The sequence below is a fragment of the Anolis carolinensis genome, chromosome 3 (assembly GCF_035594765.1).
Source record: "Anolis carolinensis isolate JA03-04 chromosome 3, rAnoCar3.1.pri, whole genome shotgun sequence".
Classification (NCBI taxonomy): domain Eukaryota; kingdom Metazoa; phylum Chordata; class Lepidosauria; order Squamata; family Dactyloidae; genus Anolis; species Anolis carolinensis.
Window position 1 is genome coordinate 252,839,872 of NC_085843.1, and position 15,661 is coordinate 252,855,532.

General features: G+C 41.5%; 1 protein-coding gene across 1 annotated transcript in view; it reads right to left on the minus strand.

Annotated features, from left to right (window-relative positions):
• pid1 (phosphotyrosine interaction domain containing 1) overlaps window positions 1-15,661 on the minus strand; it is a 126,899-nt gene that overhangs the window by 70,189 nt on the left and 41,049 nt on the right. The window contains exon 2 of the mRNA XM_062976615.1: window positions 8,917-9,063. Coding sequence (XP_062832685.1) covers window positions 8,917-9,063 — 147 coding nt within the window. The remainder of the gene's footprint in view (window positions 1-8,916; window positions 9,064-15,661) is intronic.

The window sequence follows — 15,661 nt, forward strand, 5'->3', positions numbered from 1 at the left end:
AAAAAAGGAGGTCTGGGGTATACTCACACTACATACAATACCAGATTTGTCCATCAGCTAAGGCTGGATCTACACTGACCATATAATATATATAATATAGTTCTGAAATGCATATTTGTATGGAAACCTGCCATAACCCTTTCATGACAGCAGAAGCGGTTAGGGGCAGGTTTACCACTGTACAGCTAGGCTAAAAGAACTTGCTGGCTCTTGTCATTATTTAGTGAAATGACTAGAGACCACACATGAGTCACAAAAGGAAGTGGCTGTAGAAATACATGCATCAGCTAACCAACGGTGGCTAATGCAGACAAAGTCAACCACAGATGACAAGGACTGGGTTGGCATTTGCGCAATATGAGTATGCACAGTTAAAGGATTAGACTAATAATTATGTGATTTTTAAAGAAGTGAACCTAAATGCTGAATACTGTACTAATGCAACTTTATGCTGAGAATTAATGTGGCTCTGAAAGCACAATCAGTGGGTTGCTTATACAGTTATAACTCAGTTAACTAGGTAGATGTGTCCTGGGCTTTCCTTTAACAGAAAATTTGGGACCATATGTAGAAATAACATGAAAAAGATAGGGATAGGTTCCTATACCACAAAAAAGATGAGCAGTTCAACATGTTTTGGCAAACCTTTTATGCAAAACATTATGCACAGGTAGAATGGGAAAAAGCAGGATAGGTAAATCTTGCTTACTGTGCACATCCTGACATGATTTGTTTTCTTTTCAAGAACCTCCACTTTTGATATGATTTCTGCTTTGGCGGTGAAACTTTAGGCCAATCTACAAGAGCCAAATGAGTCAATTTGAGGTGAACAGAACCTATGGCAGCCACGTGGCACATGGGTCCATTTGCTGTAACATGCCCTTGTCCCACGTTTAGAAAGGTTCTGGGATATTCTGGAGCCTCTGTGAAGTATTGGGGTTCATCTGTATTTTGGGCCAATGTAAACAGTTGAGACACTTCTTATTTAGGAAGTGGCCATGGCTGTGCTTATTATTTACACAACCATGCTGCTTTCCCTGGGCTCAGGCACCTACCTTGCCCTGTCGTTCTGACATTTGCTATCCACTAGGCATGGAAATGGTGCTGGTCACCACTCAATGCCTATAATAACATTGGCCAAAGCAACAAGACAACCAGAAAAAAGAGGGGGAAGAGAAAGGGAAAAGAAGGAAGCAATGGCCTCTACTTCCCCTCTCCTCAATACCTCTTCCCCCCGCCCTTCCTTTTCTCACATTGCTTTGTCATTCTAGCTATCATCATTACAGGCACCAAGCAGTGACCGACTTTTTTGCGCCCAGTTAAGCATCATAAAGCTCAGAACAATGGGGGCAAGGTAAGGGTGGTGGCCCAGTGGCACGGAACCAGTTCAAGTGTCTCTGGGTCATGCAGACACCATCTAGCCGCCAGGCTGATTCAGTGGACAACCACTTACACGTTCATGAAACATAATGGGACAGATTTGGACACTGCAGCAAACAAAAGACGAATATACACCTTCCATTGTTCTAAGATCTGACTGTTTTAGTAAAACATAAACGTATATTTTGAAAAGGTCAGCTCTGAAAAAATACATATTTGGGGGGCAAACCATTAATTTTTATTATTGTATATGCCTAGCCTACATTCATATCCCTTAGTCTCCCCCTGCATTTTTCTTTCTTCCTTTTATTTTCTCTTACTCTCTTTCATTGTGTTCATATTTTAAAATCTAACATTTAAAATATAAAAAAGGTAATACAGTAGAGTCTTACTTATCCAACATAAACGGGCCGGCAGAACGTTGGATAAGTGAATATGTTGGATAATAAGGAGGAATTAAGGAAAAGCCTATTAAACATAAAATTAGGTTATGATTTTACAAATTAAGCACCAAAACATCATGTTTAACAACAAATTTGACAGAAAAAGTAGTTCAATGCGCAGTAATGCTATGTAGTGATTACTGTATTTACAAATTTAGCACCAAAATATCACGATGTATTGAAAACATTGACTACAAAATGCGTTGGATAATCCAGAACGTTGGATAAGCGAATGTCGGATAAGTGAGACTCTACTGTACATTGTTATTGAGTTACACCGGTGGCACAGCGGGTTAAACTGCTGAGCTACTGAATTTGCTGACTGAAAGGTCTGCAATTCGAATCTGGATAGCGGGGTGAACTCCCGCTGTTAGCCCCAGCTCCTACCAGCCTAGCAGTTCAAAAACATGCAAATGTGAGTAGATCAATCGGTCAGCGGGAAGGTAACGGCACTCCATGCAGTCACGCCAGCCACATGACTTGGAAGCATCTACAGACAACGCCAGCTCTTCAGCTTAGACCGAGAGGTCATGAGTTCGAAGCCCGGGTCGGGTTAAACCTCCGACCATTAAAAAAAAATAGCCCCGGCTTGCTGTTGACCTATGCAGCCCCGAAAGACAGTTGCATCTGTCAAGTAGGGAAAATTTAGGTACGCTTTATGCGGGAGGCTAATTTAACTAATCTACAACACCATAAAACTGCCAGCAAAAACACGAGGAAAAGAATGAGGAAGAACAGCCACCAATGGACGGTGAAGCAACAGCTCCCCCTGTGGCCGAAATCGTGAAGCTGGAAAGATGTTAAATGCCTCTCTGTCTGTCTAAAACTGAACGTTGTTTGTCTGTTGGCATTGAATGTTTGCCATATATGTGTTCATTGTAATCCGCCCTGAGTCCCCTTCGGGGTGAGAAGGGCGGAATATAAATAAATAAATAAATAAATAATAGAAATGGAGATGAGCACCAACCCCCAGAGTCCAAATCGACTAGACTTAATGTCAGGGGAAAACCTTTGCCTTTACCTATTGAGTTACTATTGAGGAATTGATTCAAAGCCCTGTTTGAATTGGGATTCACAATTAGATTTAAGCTAAGGTCATTGACCTTCTGACCATTAATTGTTAAAAATAATTGTGTTACCTTTTTGTACTCTTGCTTTATTATTTTAGCAGTTGGTTTTATAGTACACTATATTGGTTTTAAGGTGAACCACTTTGGGAATCATGTTGAAATGAAAAGCAGTATAAAAAGTATCCTTAAGCAAGTAAATAAGGGGTCCATTTCTAAAAGCTATTATGCAAGTAGAAACACACTCCTGGTTGGAAAACAAGGCTAGAACTCTTGCTCCCATTTTTGAAAGAGCTAATTTTCTATGAGGAAGAGCATTCAGTTGTGTGAATTCACAAAAGTAATCCAAAGTTAGATGAGATACGGTCACTTCATCTTCTATTTGTGAGAAATTTTCCAGAAATAATATATTCTGCACTGACTGTAAGTTTTTGGTTACATGCTAAAGGTCTACATCCAGTGGTTGACTCTATTTAGAACAGGTGTATTGAATCAATAAATGTTGATTTTGCACTGCATTAAAAATACCTTGCACACTGAACTTTCCACTTCATCACCGTCTGGATTTCTGTAGAATAGGCCTACAAATTTAATATATGCCCTTAACATAGGTCCATATGTAAATGCACAGAAAAAGACACTCATCACTTCCCAATTCAGAACACAATATCTCCTGTGATCACAGAATCTTACAGTTTGGAGATTTTCTCCTTAAAAATAACAATAATGGCTGGATTTGTAAATTTTAGAAATCAGCATTTTGGTGCTATTATAAAAATAACCTGACACTGCATTTCAAAAGAACTCAACTGTCATATCACAAATTAGTCTATTCTCCAGTGTCAATCAATATTGCATGGCTTGCTGAAGCAAACCGAAAGCTTAAAGTTAGTGTTTTTCCAAACAAAGGCATACACAACGCAGATGCTATTTTACAAACTGAAAGATTGGCATCTGGATGACTGCAAACACACTTCGGGAACTTTCTTCAGTTTATGCTGCTCAAAATCTAGGCAAGTGTCAATCCGAGTATAAATGAACATGTCAGCCGGTGCAATGGAAACAAGACAAACAACATTTGCTTCTTGAAAAGGGTGACTGACTACACACTCGACTGAAACAAGAACTGACTTTGGTCACTGTACAACACTTCCTTCACTTAGAAGAATTTAATAAAAGTGTTGAACTTGTGACAACAACCTCACAAGTTACAGACAACCTTTTTAACCTCTGTCTCTTTGTATTTGCGTAACGGGTGCATCAGAAAAAACACAATTCAGAAGAAGCACTCCAACATGGTCATTATTTAGTAATGACTTCATGGATAAGAGAGAAGAGAGAGGAGCTGATGTCTCAATAAACCAGAAATAGGCTGCTGTAGCTTTCCAAGTATTTTCAACCTCCAACTTCTATCAGTCTTAATTAACCTAGGTTATGGTGAGCAATTGTGGTAGTTGCAGTTCAAAGCACTTGAAGAGCCACAGTTGCCTACCTTTGGTATAAACCAAAATGCTCTGGAGTATAGTATCTGCAGGGGAGATGTTCCAAAGACCCCTATGGATAACTGAAACTGTGGATAATAGCAAACCTTGCATTTTTCACTATACTTGAGTATGGGTAAGTGAAATCTTGGATAGTGGGTTGTTGTGCATTTTCCAGGCTGTATGGCCTTCTTCCAGAAGCATTCTCTCCTGACGTTTTGCCCACATTTATACCTTGGATATCAAATCGATGACTAAAGAGATCACACATTATTTTTATCATGTCAGAAGCGAATTGAGAACATACTGCAAGTTGCTTCTGGTGTGAGAGAATCAGCCATCTATAAAGACATTGCCCAGTGGATCCCCGGATGTGCTACTATCCTGCTGGGAGGCTACTCTCATGTCCCTGCATGGGAAGCTAGGGCTGACAGATGGGAGCTTACCCTATCTCGTGGATTTGATCCACCAACCTTCAGGTCAGCAGTTCAGCCGGCACAAGGGTTTAACCCATTACACAACCACAGCTCACACTGCATTGTAAAACAGTTACTTTACTTGCATTCAGTCCTTCCTAGTGGGTTCTTGGTAACACAGGGCCTACCTACACAGTACTTAAAATATTGGATTTCCTGTGTTAAAAAGGGAAATGGCTATATGACGTTAGTGCTAAATGCGTGCTGGTTTGCTGCAATGCAAAAAAACACAGGATAAAAAAAAACTTTTTTCGGCCAAAGAATATTCCGGCCAAAGAATATACATATTTGCATCACTGTATATCTCTGCACTCGCCAAAAATACATGATTTCCTTCCCTCCCCATTGTGGAGACTGCTCCAGCACGTCTGCTTTTTAAAAGCCCAATACAGCCGATCAGCTAATTGGGCTGTGAAATGGACACACAGCTGATTCAAAGGAAGCACAAATAGAGAGCTATTAGAACTCTCTGGAACTCTTTTTAAACTGTATAATATTAAACAGAGGTTTAATAAACAATTATGGGAAGGGAGAAATCCGGTGGAAGTTTTTTTAAAAAATGCACTCCATTATATGCTGAACCTCATATGCGCACTTGCACATCTGCTGATATTTATATTAAGATATTTGCATGAGCGCATATACGGTTCAGCACATAAATCAAAAACTTCTACCGAATGTCCCCCATCCGCCCTCCATCTTGTTTCAAGACAGAGGAGGCCTGTGAGGATGGCGGGGGAAGAAATCCCGGGATCCACAGGTCCGTGTTGGGATCTGCTCTCAGGTCCTGGTTTTTTTTTTGGTTTTTTTTTGTCCTCCCTCTTCAACCCATGTTTTTGTGCTGTCTGAAAGTGCCATACATGTAGCTACTCAATGTTTTGATCACAACCATTCCATAATAAGAGTTTGTAACATCAAGCTTACCCAGTGACTTTCATATTTGCTTTGAAAGCTGTATGATTTTAACATATATATTTTAACAGTAATATATTTTATTATATAGCCTTACTTGCTGAAATACAAAAAAAAATCTTTTTCTTTGACTGAAATGTTGTTATATACAACTCCAGGTCTCAGAGAACTGTAGTGAATAAATCTCTGTTAATACACACTGGGGGATGTCCAGCCTTAGCAATTGTACCCATTCCTGTTGCAAATTAAACATTTGGAAATACACCAATCACAGTTGTATTACGGAAAATGGCTGGGACAGAAGTGCTAATGGAAAGGTGCCAAGAGCTTGTGTGTGCCAGCCCTGGTGTAAAGGGGTCAAAAAGGACAATCAGCTGCAGCTTTGAGGCAATACCTGATATAATATAGTCGTAATTCAGACCTTTTTAGTCTCTGCCCAATATAACTAGTCCCCACAAACCAGCATGAACACATTGCTCTTAATATTAAGAATTCCAATAGATTAAAATCTAATTATTGTTCTCTAAAACAGAAAGGACGTGTTTGCCGCTGAGGATAATCATTATACCAGACCAACAAATTTCGCACAATATGTGCTAACATTTTGGAAATCAATAAATAATTAGGATACCAGTCAATGCCAAACAGGCACACTGAGACATCTGTTCTCAATGTGGCCACGTTCCCAATCATAACTTTCTTTCTGGCAATTTGATATTTACAGGGGCATGATGAATCAGCATATTTTTTCCCCTCTGTCCAGGATTTACCATTCTGTTTTCATAGCAACCTGTGCTGTTCTTCTACCAGTATCCAAAAACAGAGCTTAACACATCAGTTAAAAACAAATACAGATGAAGTAAAAGGGCCAAGCCTGTTGACTTAGCTGCGTGATAAACAACTGTGCCAAGAACAGGAACACAGTTTGCTATGTTTTAGATCTTAGTGAAGTTCAAACCACTCGATCCAGTGCAAGTAATCGTAAGCAAAATAATGTATAGATGCATTTGAATGTCACAGTTTACTGAACATGCCAGGAACTGACTTGCAAACAATCACAAAAAGTGTCATTTGTTCCCCACACCAAATACCTGCCCTCTGTCATATATGCCTTTGCAGTCAGGGACAGACACACCCTCACCATGTCATCAATGAATCGTGGAATTGGAAAGATTATCAAAGTCAATTCGTCCAATTCCAATCAATACAGAAAAGCCACTTCTACAAGATCCCTGACAGGTGATCACTCAGACTTGCAACCTTCTCTGAATAAATCTTGCAAGGAAAGATAAATGATAGGGTTATAATAAAGCCGACTTGAAGGCATATATCAGGAACAAAACCCCCCTCATTCTGCACCCTACTGAGAATTCCAAAGTATTTCAGCATATATTTCTGTATATAGAAAAAACAGCAAAATGAATGTTTAAATTTGCAAAATAAAGTGTGTCTCACATAACCAACTGTTCAGGGAATTCATCCCAAAATCAATAAAAAAATTAAAAAAAAACAAACAAATATTGTTTCAAGGAAATTTTAATACAAACAAATTCCAAAATATGGATAAGACTAATGTCCCTACCCACAATGAAAGTTAATTTTATTGATAAACAAGCAGACTATTGCATTTGAATGTATTATCAAAGGCTTTCGTGGCTGGAATCACTAGGTTGCTGTGAGTTTTTCTGGGTGCATGGCCATGTTCCAGTAGCATTCTATCCTGACGTTTCACCTATATCTGGTAAGAACCCTCAGACCTCTGAACAAACATCTGAGGAAGCTTGTCACAGATGCAGGTGAAATGTTAGGAGGGAATGCTACTGGAACATGGCCATACAGCCTGAAAAACTCACAGCAACCCAATTGCATTTCATATTCACTCCAGCATGTGAAGCTTCCTCATCAATATGAAATACTTTTTGTGCCAGTATATTGCATTGGTTAGGACAAAAAATAATCTAATGGCAAAAATCAATATATTTGTGGTTGGGGACATTCCCTGAAAGCATTCTGTATACAGAAGGAAAACTGTAAGTTGCAGGTGGCTAAAATTAACAATACTGTTTGATACAGAGGAGGTGATAATGTTCTAGGAGGACTACATTGTAGGTCTTCTATGTAAGTTTTGTAATACAGAAGCGGCTCTTGAGAATGTTCTGTTATGATTCAAAACCTCTAACCAGTTGTCATCCACTATATTCCAAGATTGTCCACTCCACTGTCTAATACCTCATATCATCGGTTTAATGACATGACAAGAGTACAAATCCCAAATAATCCTATTAATTCTGCAACAGCTGCATTATCTCATGAGAGTTAAGTGAAATTTAAATAAAATCTGAGCAGACTGTATAAACACGCAAATTGTTCTGCTCATTAACGCATGGGCTTTTTACATTATTTCTTGACAGAAAGAGCAAACACAGCACTAAAATGGTGACTAAAGTTAGTGGCTTGCATCCAGTGCAAAGAAACAGACTGTGATTTAGGAAAGATTCCAGCTTGTGTAAAGAAGAGGGAAGGTTAATTTCAGCAATTTCCATGTGCCCCATAGTCTTCCATGCCCTCTTCCATGGCCTTCTCAAAGGCCCCCTAATGTCCAAGAGCAGCTGGGCTGGAGTGCTGAAAAGCTCTGCATTTATATGATGCATTTATATGATGTGTGTGTTCTGCAGGCAAAATCAAATAAATATACTAAAATTTCCTTTAGTTGGACAATTATGTTATAGGAGAAAATATATTTCTAAAAATCGGGACAAGAAGTCTTATATAAAGTCACACCAAGCAGTCCAACTATGTCACCATTTTCTACTCAATCACCAGCGGGTTTCCAGCTGTTCAGGCAAAAGGATCTTTTGCAACTTATCTAAGGAGAGTAATTGGAGATGTCAGGAAATCACGGATCTTTTCTGGACTAACACATCCCCAATATTGCCAGTCAAATTTATGCATGTAAAAAAGGTTAAATTTGCTGTTCTAACAACACCAATAATAATCTTTATTTCTAGCCCACCCTCTCTTCCCAAGGGGACTCGGGGTGGCTTCCAGAGTTCTACAAACTCATTTACATGGGATTTTTTCAGACACACACAACATGCCACATTGTTTCCTTATTTCCATTGCTGATAGGTAGATTAGGCTATAAATGGCTACATACCTTGCATCCAGCATGTGCCCGGGTCTTCATTAATGGAGTTGTGGTACATAATTCTATAGCTTCAGGCTCATGAAAGATTACAGCAGGGAGAGGCTCCTTTCGAAGAGTTAGGACATTTAGCTTAGTCTTCAACATGGTCTGGAAGTGCTAGATGAAAATAAAAACAGAAAAGTACCATTTATGTTGTTGTTGGGTGGTTGTATGTTTTCCGGGCTGTATGTTGTTTGCTGTTGTTGCTGATGATGATATGTTTGAATTCAGGCCAATATGGAAGTCAATATTTTCTTTCTATTGTAATCATCTGTATAGAGCTGTGGTAGAACAATGGGTTAAACCATTGCGCCAGCTGGACTGCTGACCTGAAGATTGGGTTGCTGACCTGAAGGTTGCCAGTTTGAATCTGCGAGACAGGGTGAGCTCCCATCTGTCAGCTCTAGCTTGCGGGGACATGAGAGAAGCCTCCCAGCAGGATGGTAACACATCCGGCCGTCCCATGGGCAACGTCGCTGTAGACAGCCAATCATCTCACACTAAATCACTTCTGACACGATAAAAAAATCATCTGTATGGTGGTATGGAAATATTGCTGCAAAAACCTAAACTAGGATAACTTCAAATACACAAGCCAGACTGCGAGATCAGAAATCTGCCTGTGGACTATATCTCACAGGAGATAAAGGGGTCAAAGTGGAGGAAAGTGGGGAAACGCGTCCTTAAGAATGGGTACCTGGCTTAACCGGGGCAAGATCCATCTTTGGGGATGGCAAGCCACCCTATAACATTTCCCCATCTTCTTCCAGCTATCCTCCTCTTCCCACCACTTTTTTCAATCAGGAGTCAGAGAACACCCGACTTCTGAAAATTGTCTCCTCTCTCTGTCTTCGCACGCTAGCAAGATGGATTTCCACGGGCAGCCACTGTAGTGGCTGTGCATCATGGGAAGGCCTCTGTTATAATCCGTTTTGCCAGCGTACAAAGATGGTTGCAAAAAAAAACCCAGGAAAAATTAGATTGGGATAAGGTCCTTTCTCTCTGGGTGCACCTATAATGTAGAATTAATGTGGTGTGACACCACTTTGGCTGGATCTACACTGCCATATACTCTAGTTTTGGAATGTAGATTAACCACATTGAACTAGGTTATGTGACAGTGTTGTCTCATATTATCCAGTTCAATGCAGTTAATATGCCTTCTGAAACTGAATTATATGGCAATGTGGATCCAGCCTTTAACTCCCATGGCCAAATGCTATGGAGTTATGTGAGCTTGTAGTTTAACAAAGTTTTATCCTTCTTTGCAAAAAGTTGAAGGCGCCCCACCAAACTGCAATTCCTAGAATTCCATAACATCAGCCATGACTGTTAAAGTGGTTTCAAACTGCATTAATTCAATTTGTTTAGATATGCATCTATCATTTTTAAATGCAAAAATTACAGTCAGTGAATGAGTGGCATAGTGAAAGGCCCTGTCAGCAGAATGATACTGAATCTCTTCGTCTGATGATAGCATCCAGATGCAGTCAGAACAGCATAGCCATCACACAGCCAAGTGAGTGCCTCCAGCGACACTCCCACCACCAAATAAAAAATAACCAGTGGCCATTTCAACCTACCAGAGGAGAAGTGCATTGGATTAGGCAAGATAGTTATGCAAGGGAGCATGATACATCCCCATGCAGAAGATTTTACCAAGATATTGCCAGTATTGGATTCTGACCTTGGTTCCAAATCTGCTCTAATGCAAGTGGAAGGTCCTCGCGCCTTTATAAAGTAGGTTGCTCATTTTCAACAATCCCACTGTAGACTGCACACCATTTGTTTGTTTGTTTGTTTGTTATATTCCAAAATTGCCTTTAAAAACTCTGGTACTCTAGTGAATTACAATATAAGCATAGTACAATTCAAAACGTAAAAGAATTGTAAATAATTTCAAAATAAGCCGGTGAAAATAAACTAGAAAACGACTTCCAAGTTTAGTTCAAAAACCTGATTATAGTGCAATATTAGAGTATCAAGAGTAACTCAGTTTTTACAGATTCAGACAGCTTAATGTAGATCCAACAAAAACATTGTTTTCAGTAACATTTTGCTAACTGGCAGGCTACATTAAATCATCATGTCAAACTTGTTTTTCTAATACATTGCAACACTCTTTCTGGCAATTGATATTGTAATAAACTGAGAAGTGAGTTTACTGTATACATTTTCCCTAACCTGGCTTTTAACCATTGTTTAACAAGAAATGTGGCTCTGTTGCGGCATCTATTTCTATTATGACTTCCATATTTACACCCCTTCCCTGGTTTTCCCACTAGCATTGCACAAACATATATTTCACCCAGCACCTCAAAGAGTTACCTGTTACATTATGAAACATTCTTTTTAATCTGGAGAGAGTGAAACAGCATTTAATTGGGTGAAAAACTGCTGCAATTTTACTAATGAAGTTCCATTTTATATAGCGAAACTTCTGTTCAATCCACAACCAATTTCCTTTTACTTTTATCATAACATAAGATTTCCATTAAGATGTTATACATTTTGAGAACACCCTTCTGTGAATACAAATGTTCAAGTTTCATTAAGACTTCTTGTAACTTGAATATCTCTGTGGTTTTCCAATTTAGAAGCTTTAGAAGCTATCCAGATTGGATTTCTTAAACAAAAATATGGAAAGGGAAGTGGATAGTTCAGATCCCTTCTTCAGGACAATTTACGTTTCAGTCTGAATAGAATAACGAATGGAATAATATGGCTCCTTGGTTACACACAACAGCCACACATTGAAAAATGTACCCCTAGGTTCACATTTAATATCACTTAATTAGCAATGAAGGGTATATGACCTCAAAATAATCTGGAAAGTATTCGAGAAGAACCCTAAACAGCAACAACCAAGCAGTTTTTATTGCCTTAAGGCTTCTTTAGGGGACACAAAATCCCAGAAGCAAATATGGGTATAGTGAAATTAATCGTTATGGTATTGGACTAGGTCTGTGGAAGACCTGATTTAAGTTTTCTTTCAGTTATCATGAAAAAAGTAGAGTCATATACATTATCTTAAGCTCATGATGGGGGAGGGTGTTAGCTAGAAGTGTAGTTAATAGATAAATAGGGCATACCAGTTTTGATAAAAGAAAAACTGTGTTCTAGATTATCACCTGATCTTATCCATGTGCCTCAATATCCAGCCACATCCATAATAACCATATTAAATATGCAGACATTTTTTCCAAACCCAAAGGCTAAGGCAGATATCAAGGGTATGTTTGTACATATTTGGGTCAGGAGGGAAGGGTAAATATAATTATGACTTTGCAGGACAGCCTGCATTTTAATGGATCATCCATATACATAATCGTTAGCAATGGTCTTGATAAAGACCTTTGGTATTCATCCATTCATCCAATGCTTTTGGGTGTGGAAAGATTGGCCGCTTACAAGAAACGTTACAAGGGTGTCCCTCTGGGCAGCTAAACCTGGCAATTCTAACTGGATGGCCCCCCATGAGGGTCTTCCTCCAGGGGTAAACCAAGAATGGGCAACTTTGAAGTCCCTGAACAGACTCAGAAGTGGAGTGGGCAGATCTAAAGACAACTTGGCAAGGTGGCACTACCTGGAGGAATCCTCCACCTTGTGTGACTGTGGAGCAGAACAAACAACTCCTCATATGTATGCTTGCCCACAATGTCCTGCCTCATGCACGGAAGAGGAGTTGTTTAAAGCTACGGACAATGCGGTTGCTGTTGCCCGTTTTTGGTCTAAAACTATTTAGTTGCTTGTGATTTCCTTTTTTTTCATCATTTTAAAATGTATTTGTTATGTAATGCTTTTGACACGAAATAAATAAATCCATATACATGCTTATCATCTGCCCACTCAACAATAGGATGCCTGGCCATAATTACTTGCACTTTATTGATTATTTTAGCCATGAAACTACCTCTCCCATGTGATGTCTTTTACACTTTGGCCCAGATCTGTTTTTAGCTTCCCGTTTTTAATATTTTATGCAGTATATTGATTTTTGTGACTGTTTTACTGATGTTGATGTCTTATTGATGTGAAAAATTGTTTTTACTGTTTTATTGCTGTGATTGTACTTTTATGTCGGGCATGGCCCCATGTAAGCCGCTCCGAGTCCCTCCGGGGAGATGGGGCGGGGTATAAAAATAAGGTTATTATTATTATTATTATTATTATTATTATTATTATTATTATTATTACTACCAATTATATTACCAATCGATACTGAAAGACAGGCCCCAAAATATTCCAAGGATGGAAAGTTACAGAGGTCTGATTTGAACTAACGTAACTGGATTTGTGGCTGCCATTTATCATAGAGGTGTGTGTGGTACCCGTTTGTCCTGTTTCATTTGTTTTTTCATTCCTCTTGTTTCAGACAGGAGCACAAAATGGGAACCCCTCCCCCAGAAGGAAATGGGCCACATGGCAGTCCTCAGAGGCCCAGTGATAATTGCTATTTCCCTCTGAGCCCTGCTTGTTGGGCCAATCGGAGGAAACACCCTTCCTGTGTCATGGTCTGATCATTATCTGGTCAGTTTTAGGCTTTCGGTGACCCTAAACATCCGCAGGAGTGGAGGACAAATTAAGATTGTCCGCCCCAGGAGACTGATGGATCCGGAGGGATTCCTGAGGAATCTTGGGGTTCTTCCTGCCATGGAGCCTGGCGATCCTGTCGCCATCTTGGTCGATCTCTATAACAGGGAAGTGACCAGGGCGATAGATACGATCGCTCCCAAACGCCCCATCACGTTGAGTCATGACAAGCCGTCTCCTTGGTTCACCGGGGAGCTGGCTGTGACGAAGCATACGAGGAGGGGGCTAGAGTGCACTTGGAGGAGTTCTCGGGACGTGTCCGACCGAGCACGGGCTACAGCCTTTCTTAGGGTGTATACCGTGGCTATACGGGCAGCCAAGGAGTCCTATATGACTACCCGTATAGCGTCTGCAGCAAATAGATCATCGGAGTTGTTTCGGGTCGTTGGGGAACTCCTTCAGCCACCTGTGGTGGAGGAGACTTTTGACGACCCAGCAACTCGGTGTTGCGATTTCGCAACTCGGTGTCGCTCAGATACGCCTTGAGCTCGACTCCAATTTCACCACAGTGCCAGGGGAGGTGATTGAAGCATCTGCTTGTCCAATTTTGTGGGATTCTTTTAGGCTTGTTCTTCCTGAGAACGTGGTGGAGGTCCTTGGGGCTGTGAGGGCAACCATGTCGGCTCTGGACCCTTGCCCGTCTTGGCTAATTAAATCGGCCAGGGAGGGGCTGGTTGATTGGTTTGTGTTGATCATTAATGCATTGTTGGAGCAGGGGATTTTTCCATCTTACCTGAGACAAGCTGTGGTTCGTCCACTCCTTAAAAAGGTTTCCCTTGACTCCACGGAGCTGAACAACTTCAGACCAATCTCCAACCTCCCTTTCTTGGGTAAGGTGCTGGAGCGGGTGGTTGCCTCCCAGTTCCAGGGCTTTCTAGATGACATCAACTACCTAGATCAGTCACAGTCTGGTTTCAGGCCTGGTCACGGCACCGAGACAGCCTTGGTCGCCTTGGTGGATGACCTCCGTAGAGAGCTGCACAGGGGGAGTGTGACCCTGTTGGTTCTCTTGGACATCTCAGCGGCTTTCGATACCATCGATCATGGTATCCTTCTGGGATGACTCTCTGGGATGGGTCTCGGGGGCACGGTTTTGTTGTGGCTCCGATCCTTCCTGGAGGGTCAATCCCAGATGGTGAAGCTGGGAGACGCCTGCTCGGACCCCTGGCCTTTGAGCTGTGGGGTCCCGCAAGGCTCTATCTCCCATGCTCTTTAACATCTACATGAAACCGCTGGGAGAGGTCATCCGGAGTTTTGGAGTTGGGTGTCACCTCTATGCAGATGACGCACAACTCTACTACTCTTTTCCACCTAATTCCAAGAAGGCCTCTCGGGTGCTGGACGAGTGCCTGGCCGCTGTGTCTATCAGGATGAGGAGGAACAAGCTGAAGATCAATCCCGACAAGACAGAGGTCCTCCTGGTCGATCGTATACCCTGACCGGGGTATAGGGTGGCAACCTGTGCTGGACGGGGTTACACTCCCCCTGAAGCCACAGGTCCGCAGTCTGGGAGTCCTCTTGGATTCATCACTTACGCTCGAGGCTCAGGCGGCGGCGGTGTCTGGGAGGGCCTTCGCACAATTGAGACTCGTGCGCCAACTGCGACCGTACCTCGTGAAGGCTGATCTGGCCGGGGTGGTCCATGCCTTGGTCATCTCCAGACTGGACTACTGTAATGTGCTTTATGTGGGGCTGCCCTTGAAAACGGCTCAGAAGTTCCAACTGGTCCAACGAGCGGCAGCCAGGATGTTAACTGGGGCCCCTTACAGAGAGAGGTCAACCCTCCTGTTTAAGGAGCTCCACTGGCTGCCATTTATTTTCCGAGCCCAATTTAAGGTGCAGGTGCTTACCTACAAAGCCCTGAACGGTTTGGGACCATCCTACCTCCGTGACCGCATCTCCGTCTACGAACCCACGCGTTCACTTCAGTCATCTGGAGAGGCCCTGCTCGTGATCCCGCCTGCGTCGCAAGCGCGGTTGGTGGGGACACGAGACAGGACCTTCTCTGTGGTGGCCCCCCAACTCTGGAACACCCTCCCCAAGGATCTCAGACAGGCCCCTACATTGGCAGTCTTCAGAAAGAACTTGAAGACCTGGCTGTTCCAATGTGCCTTCCCAGATT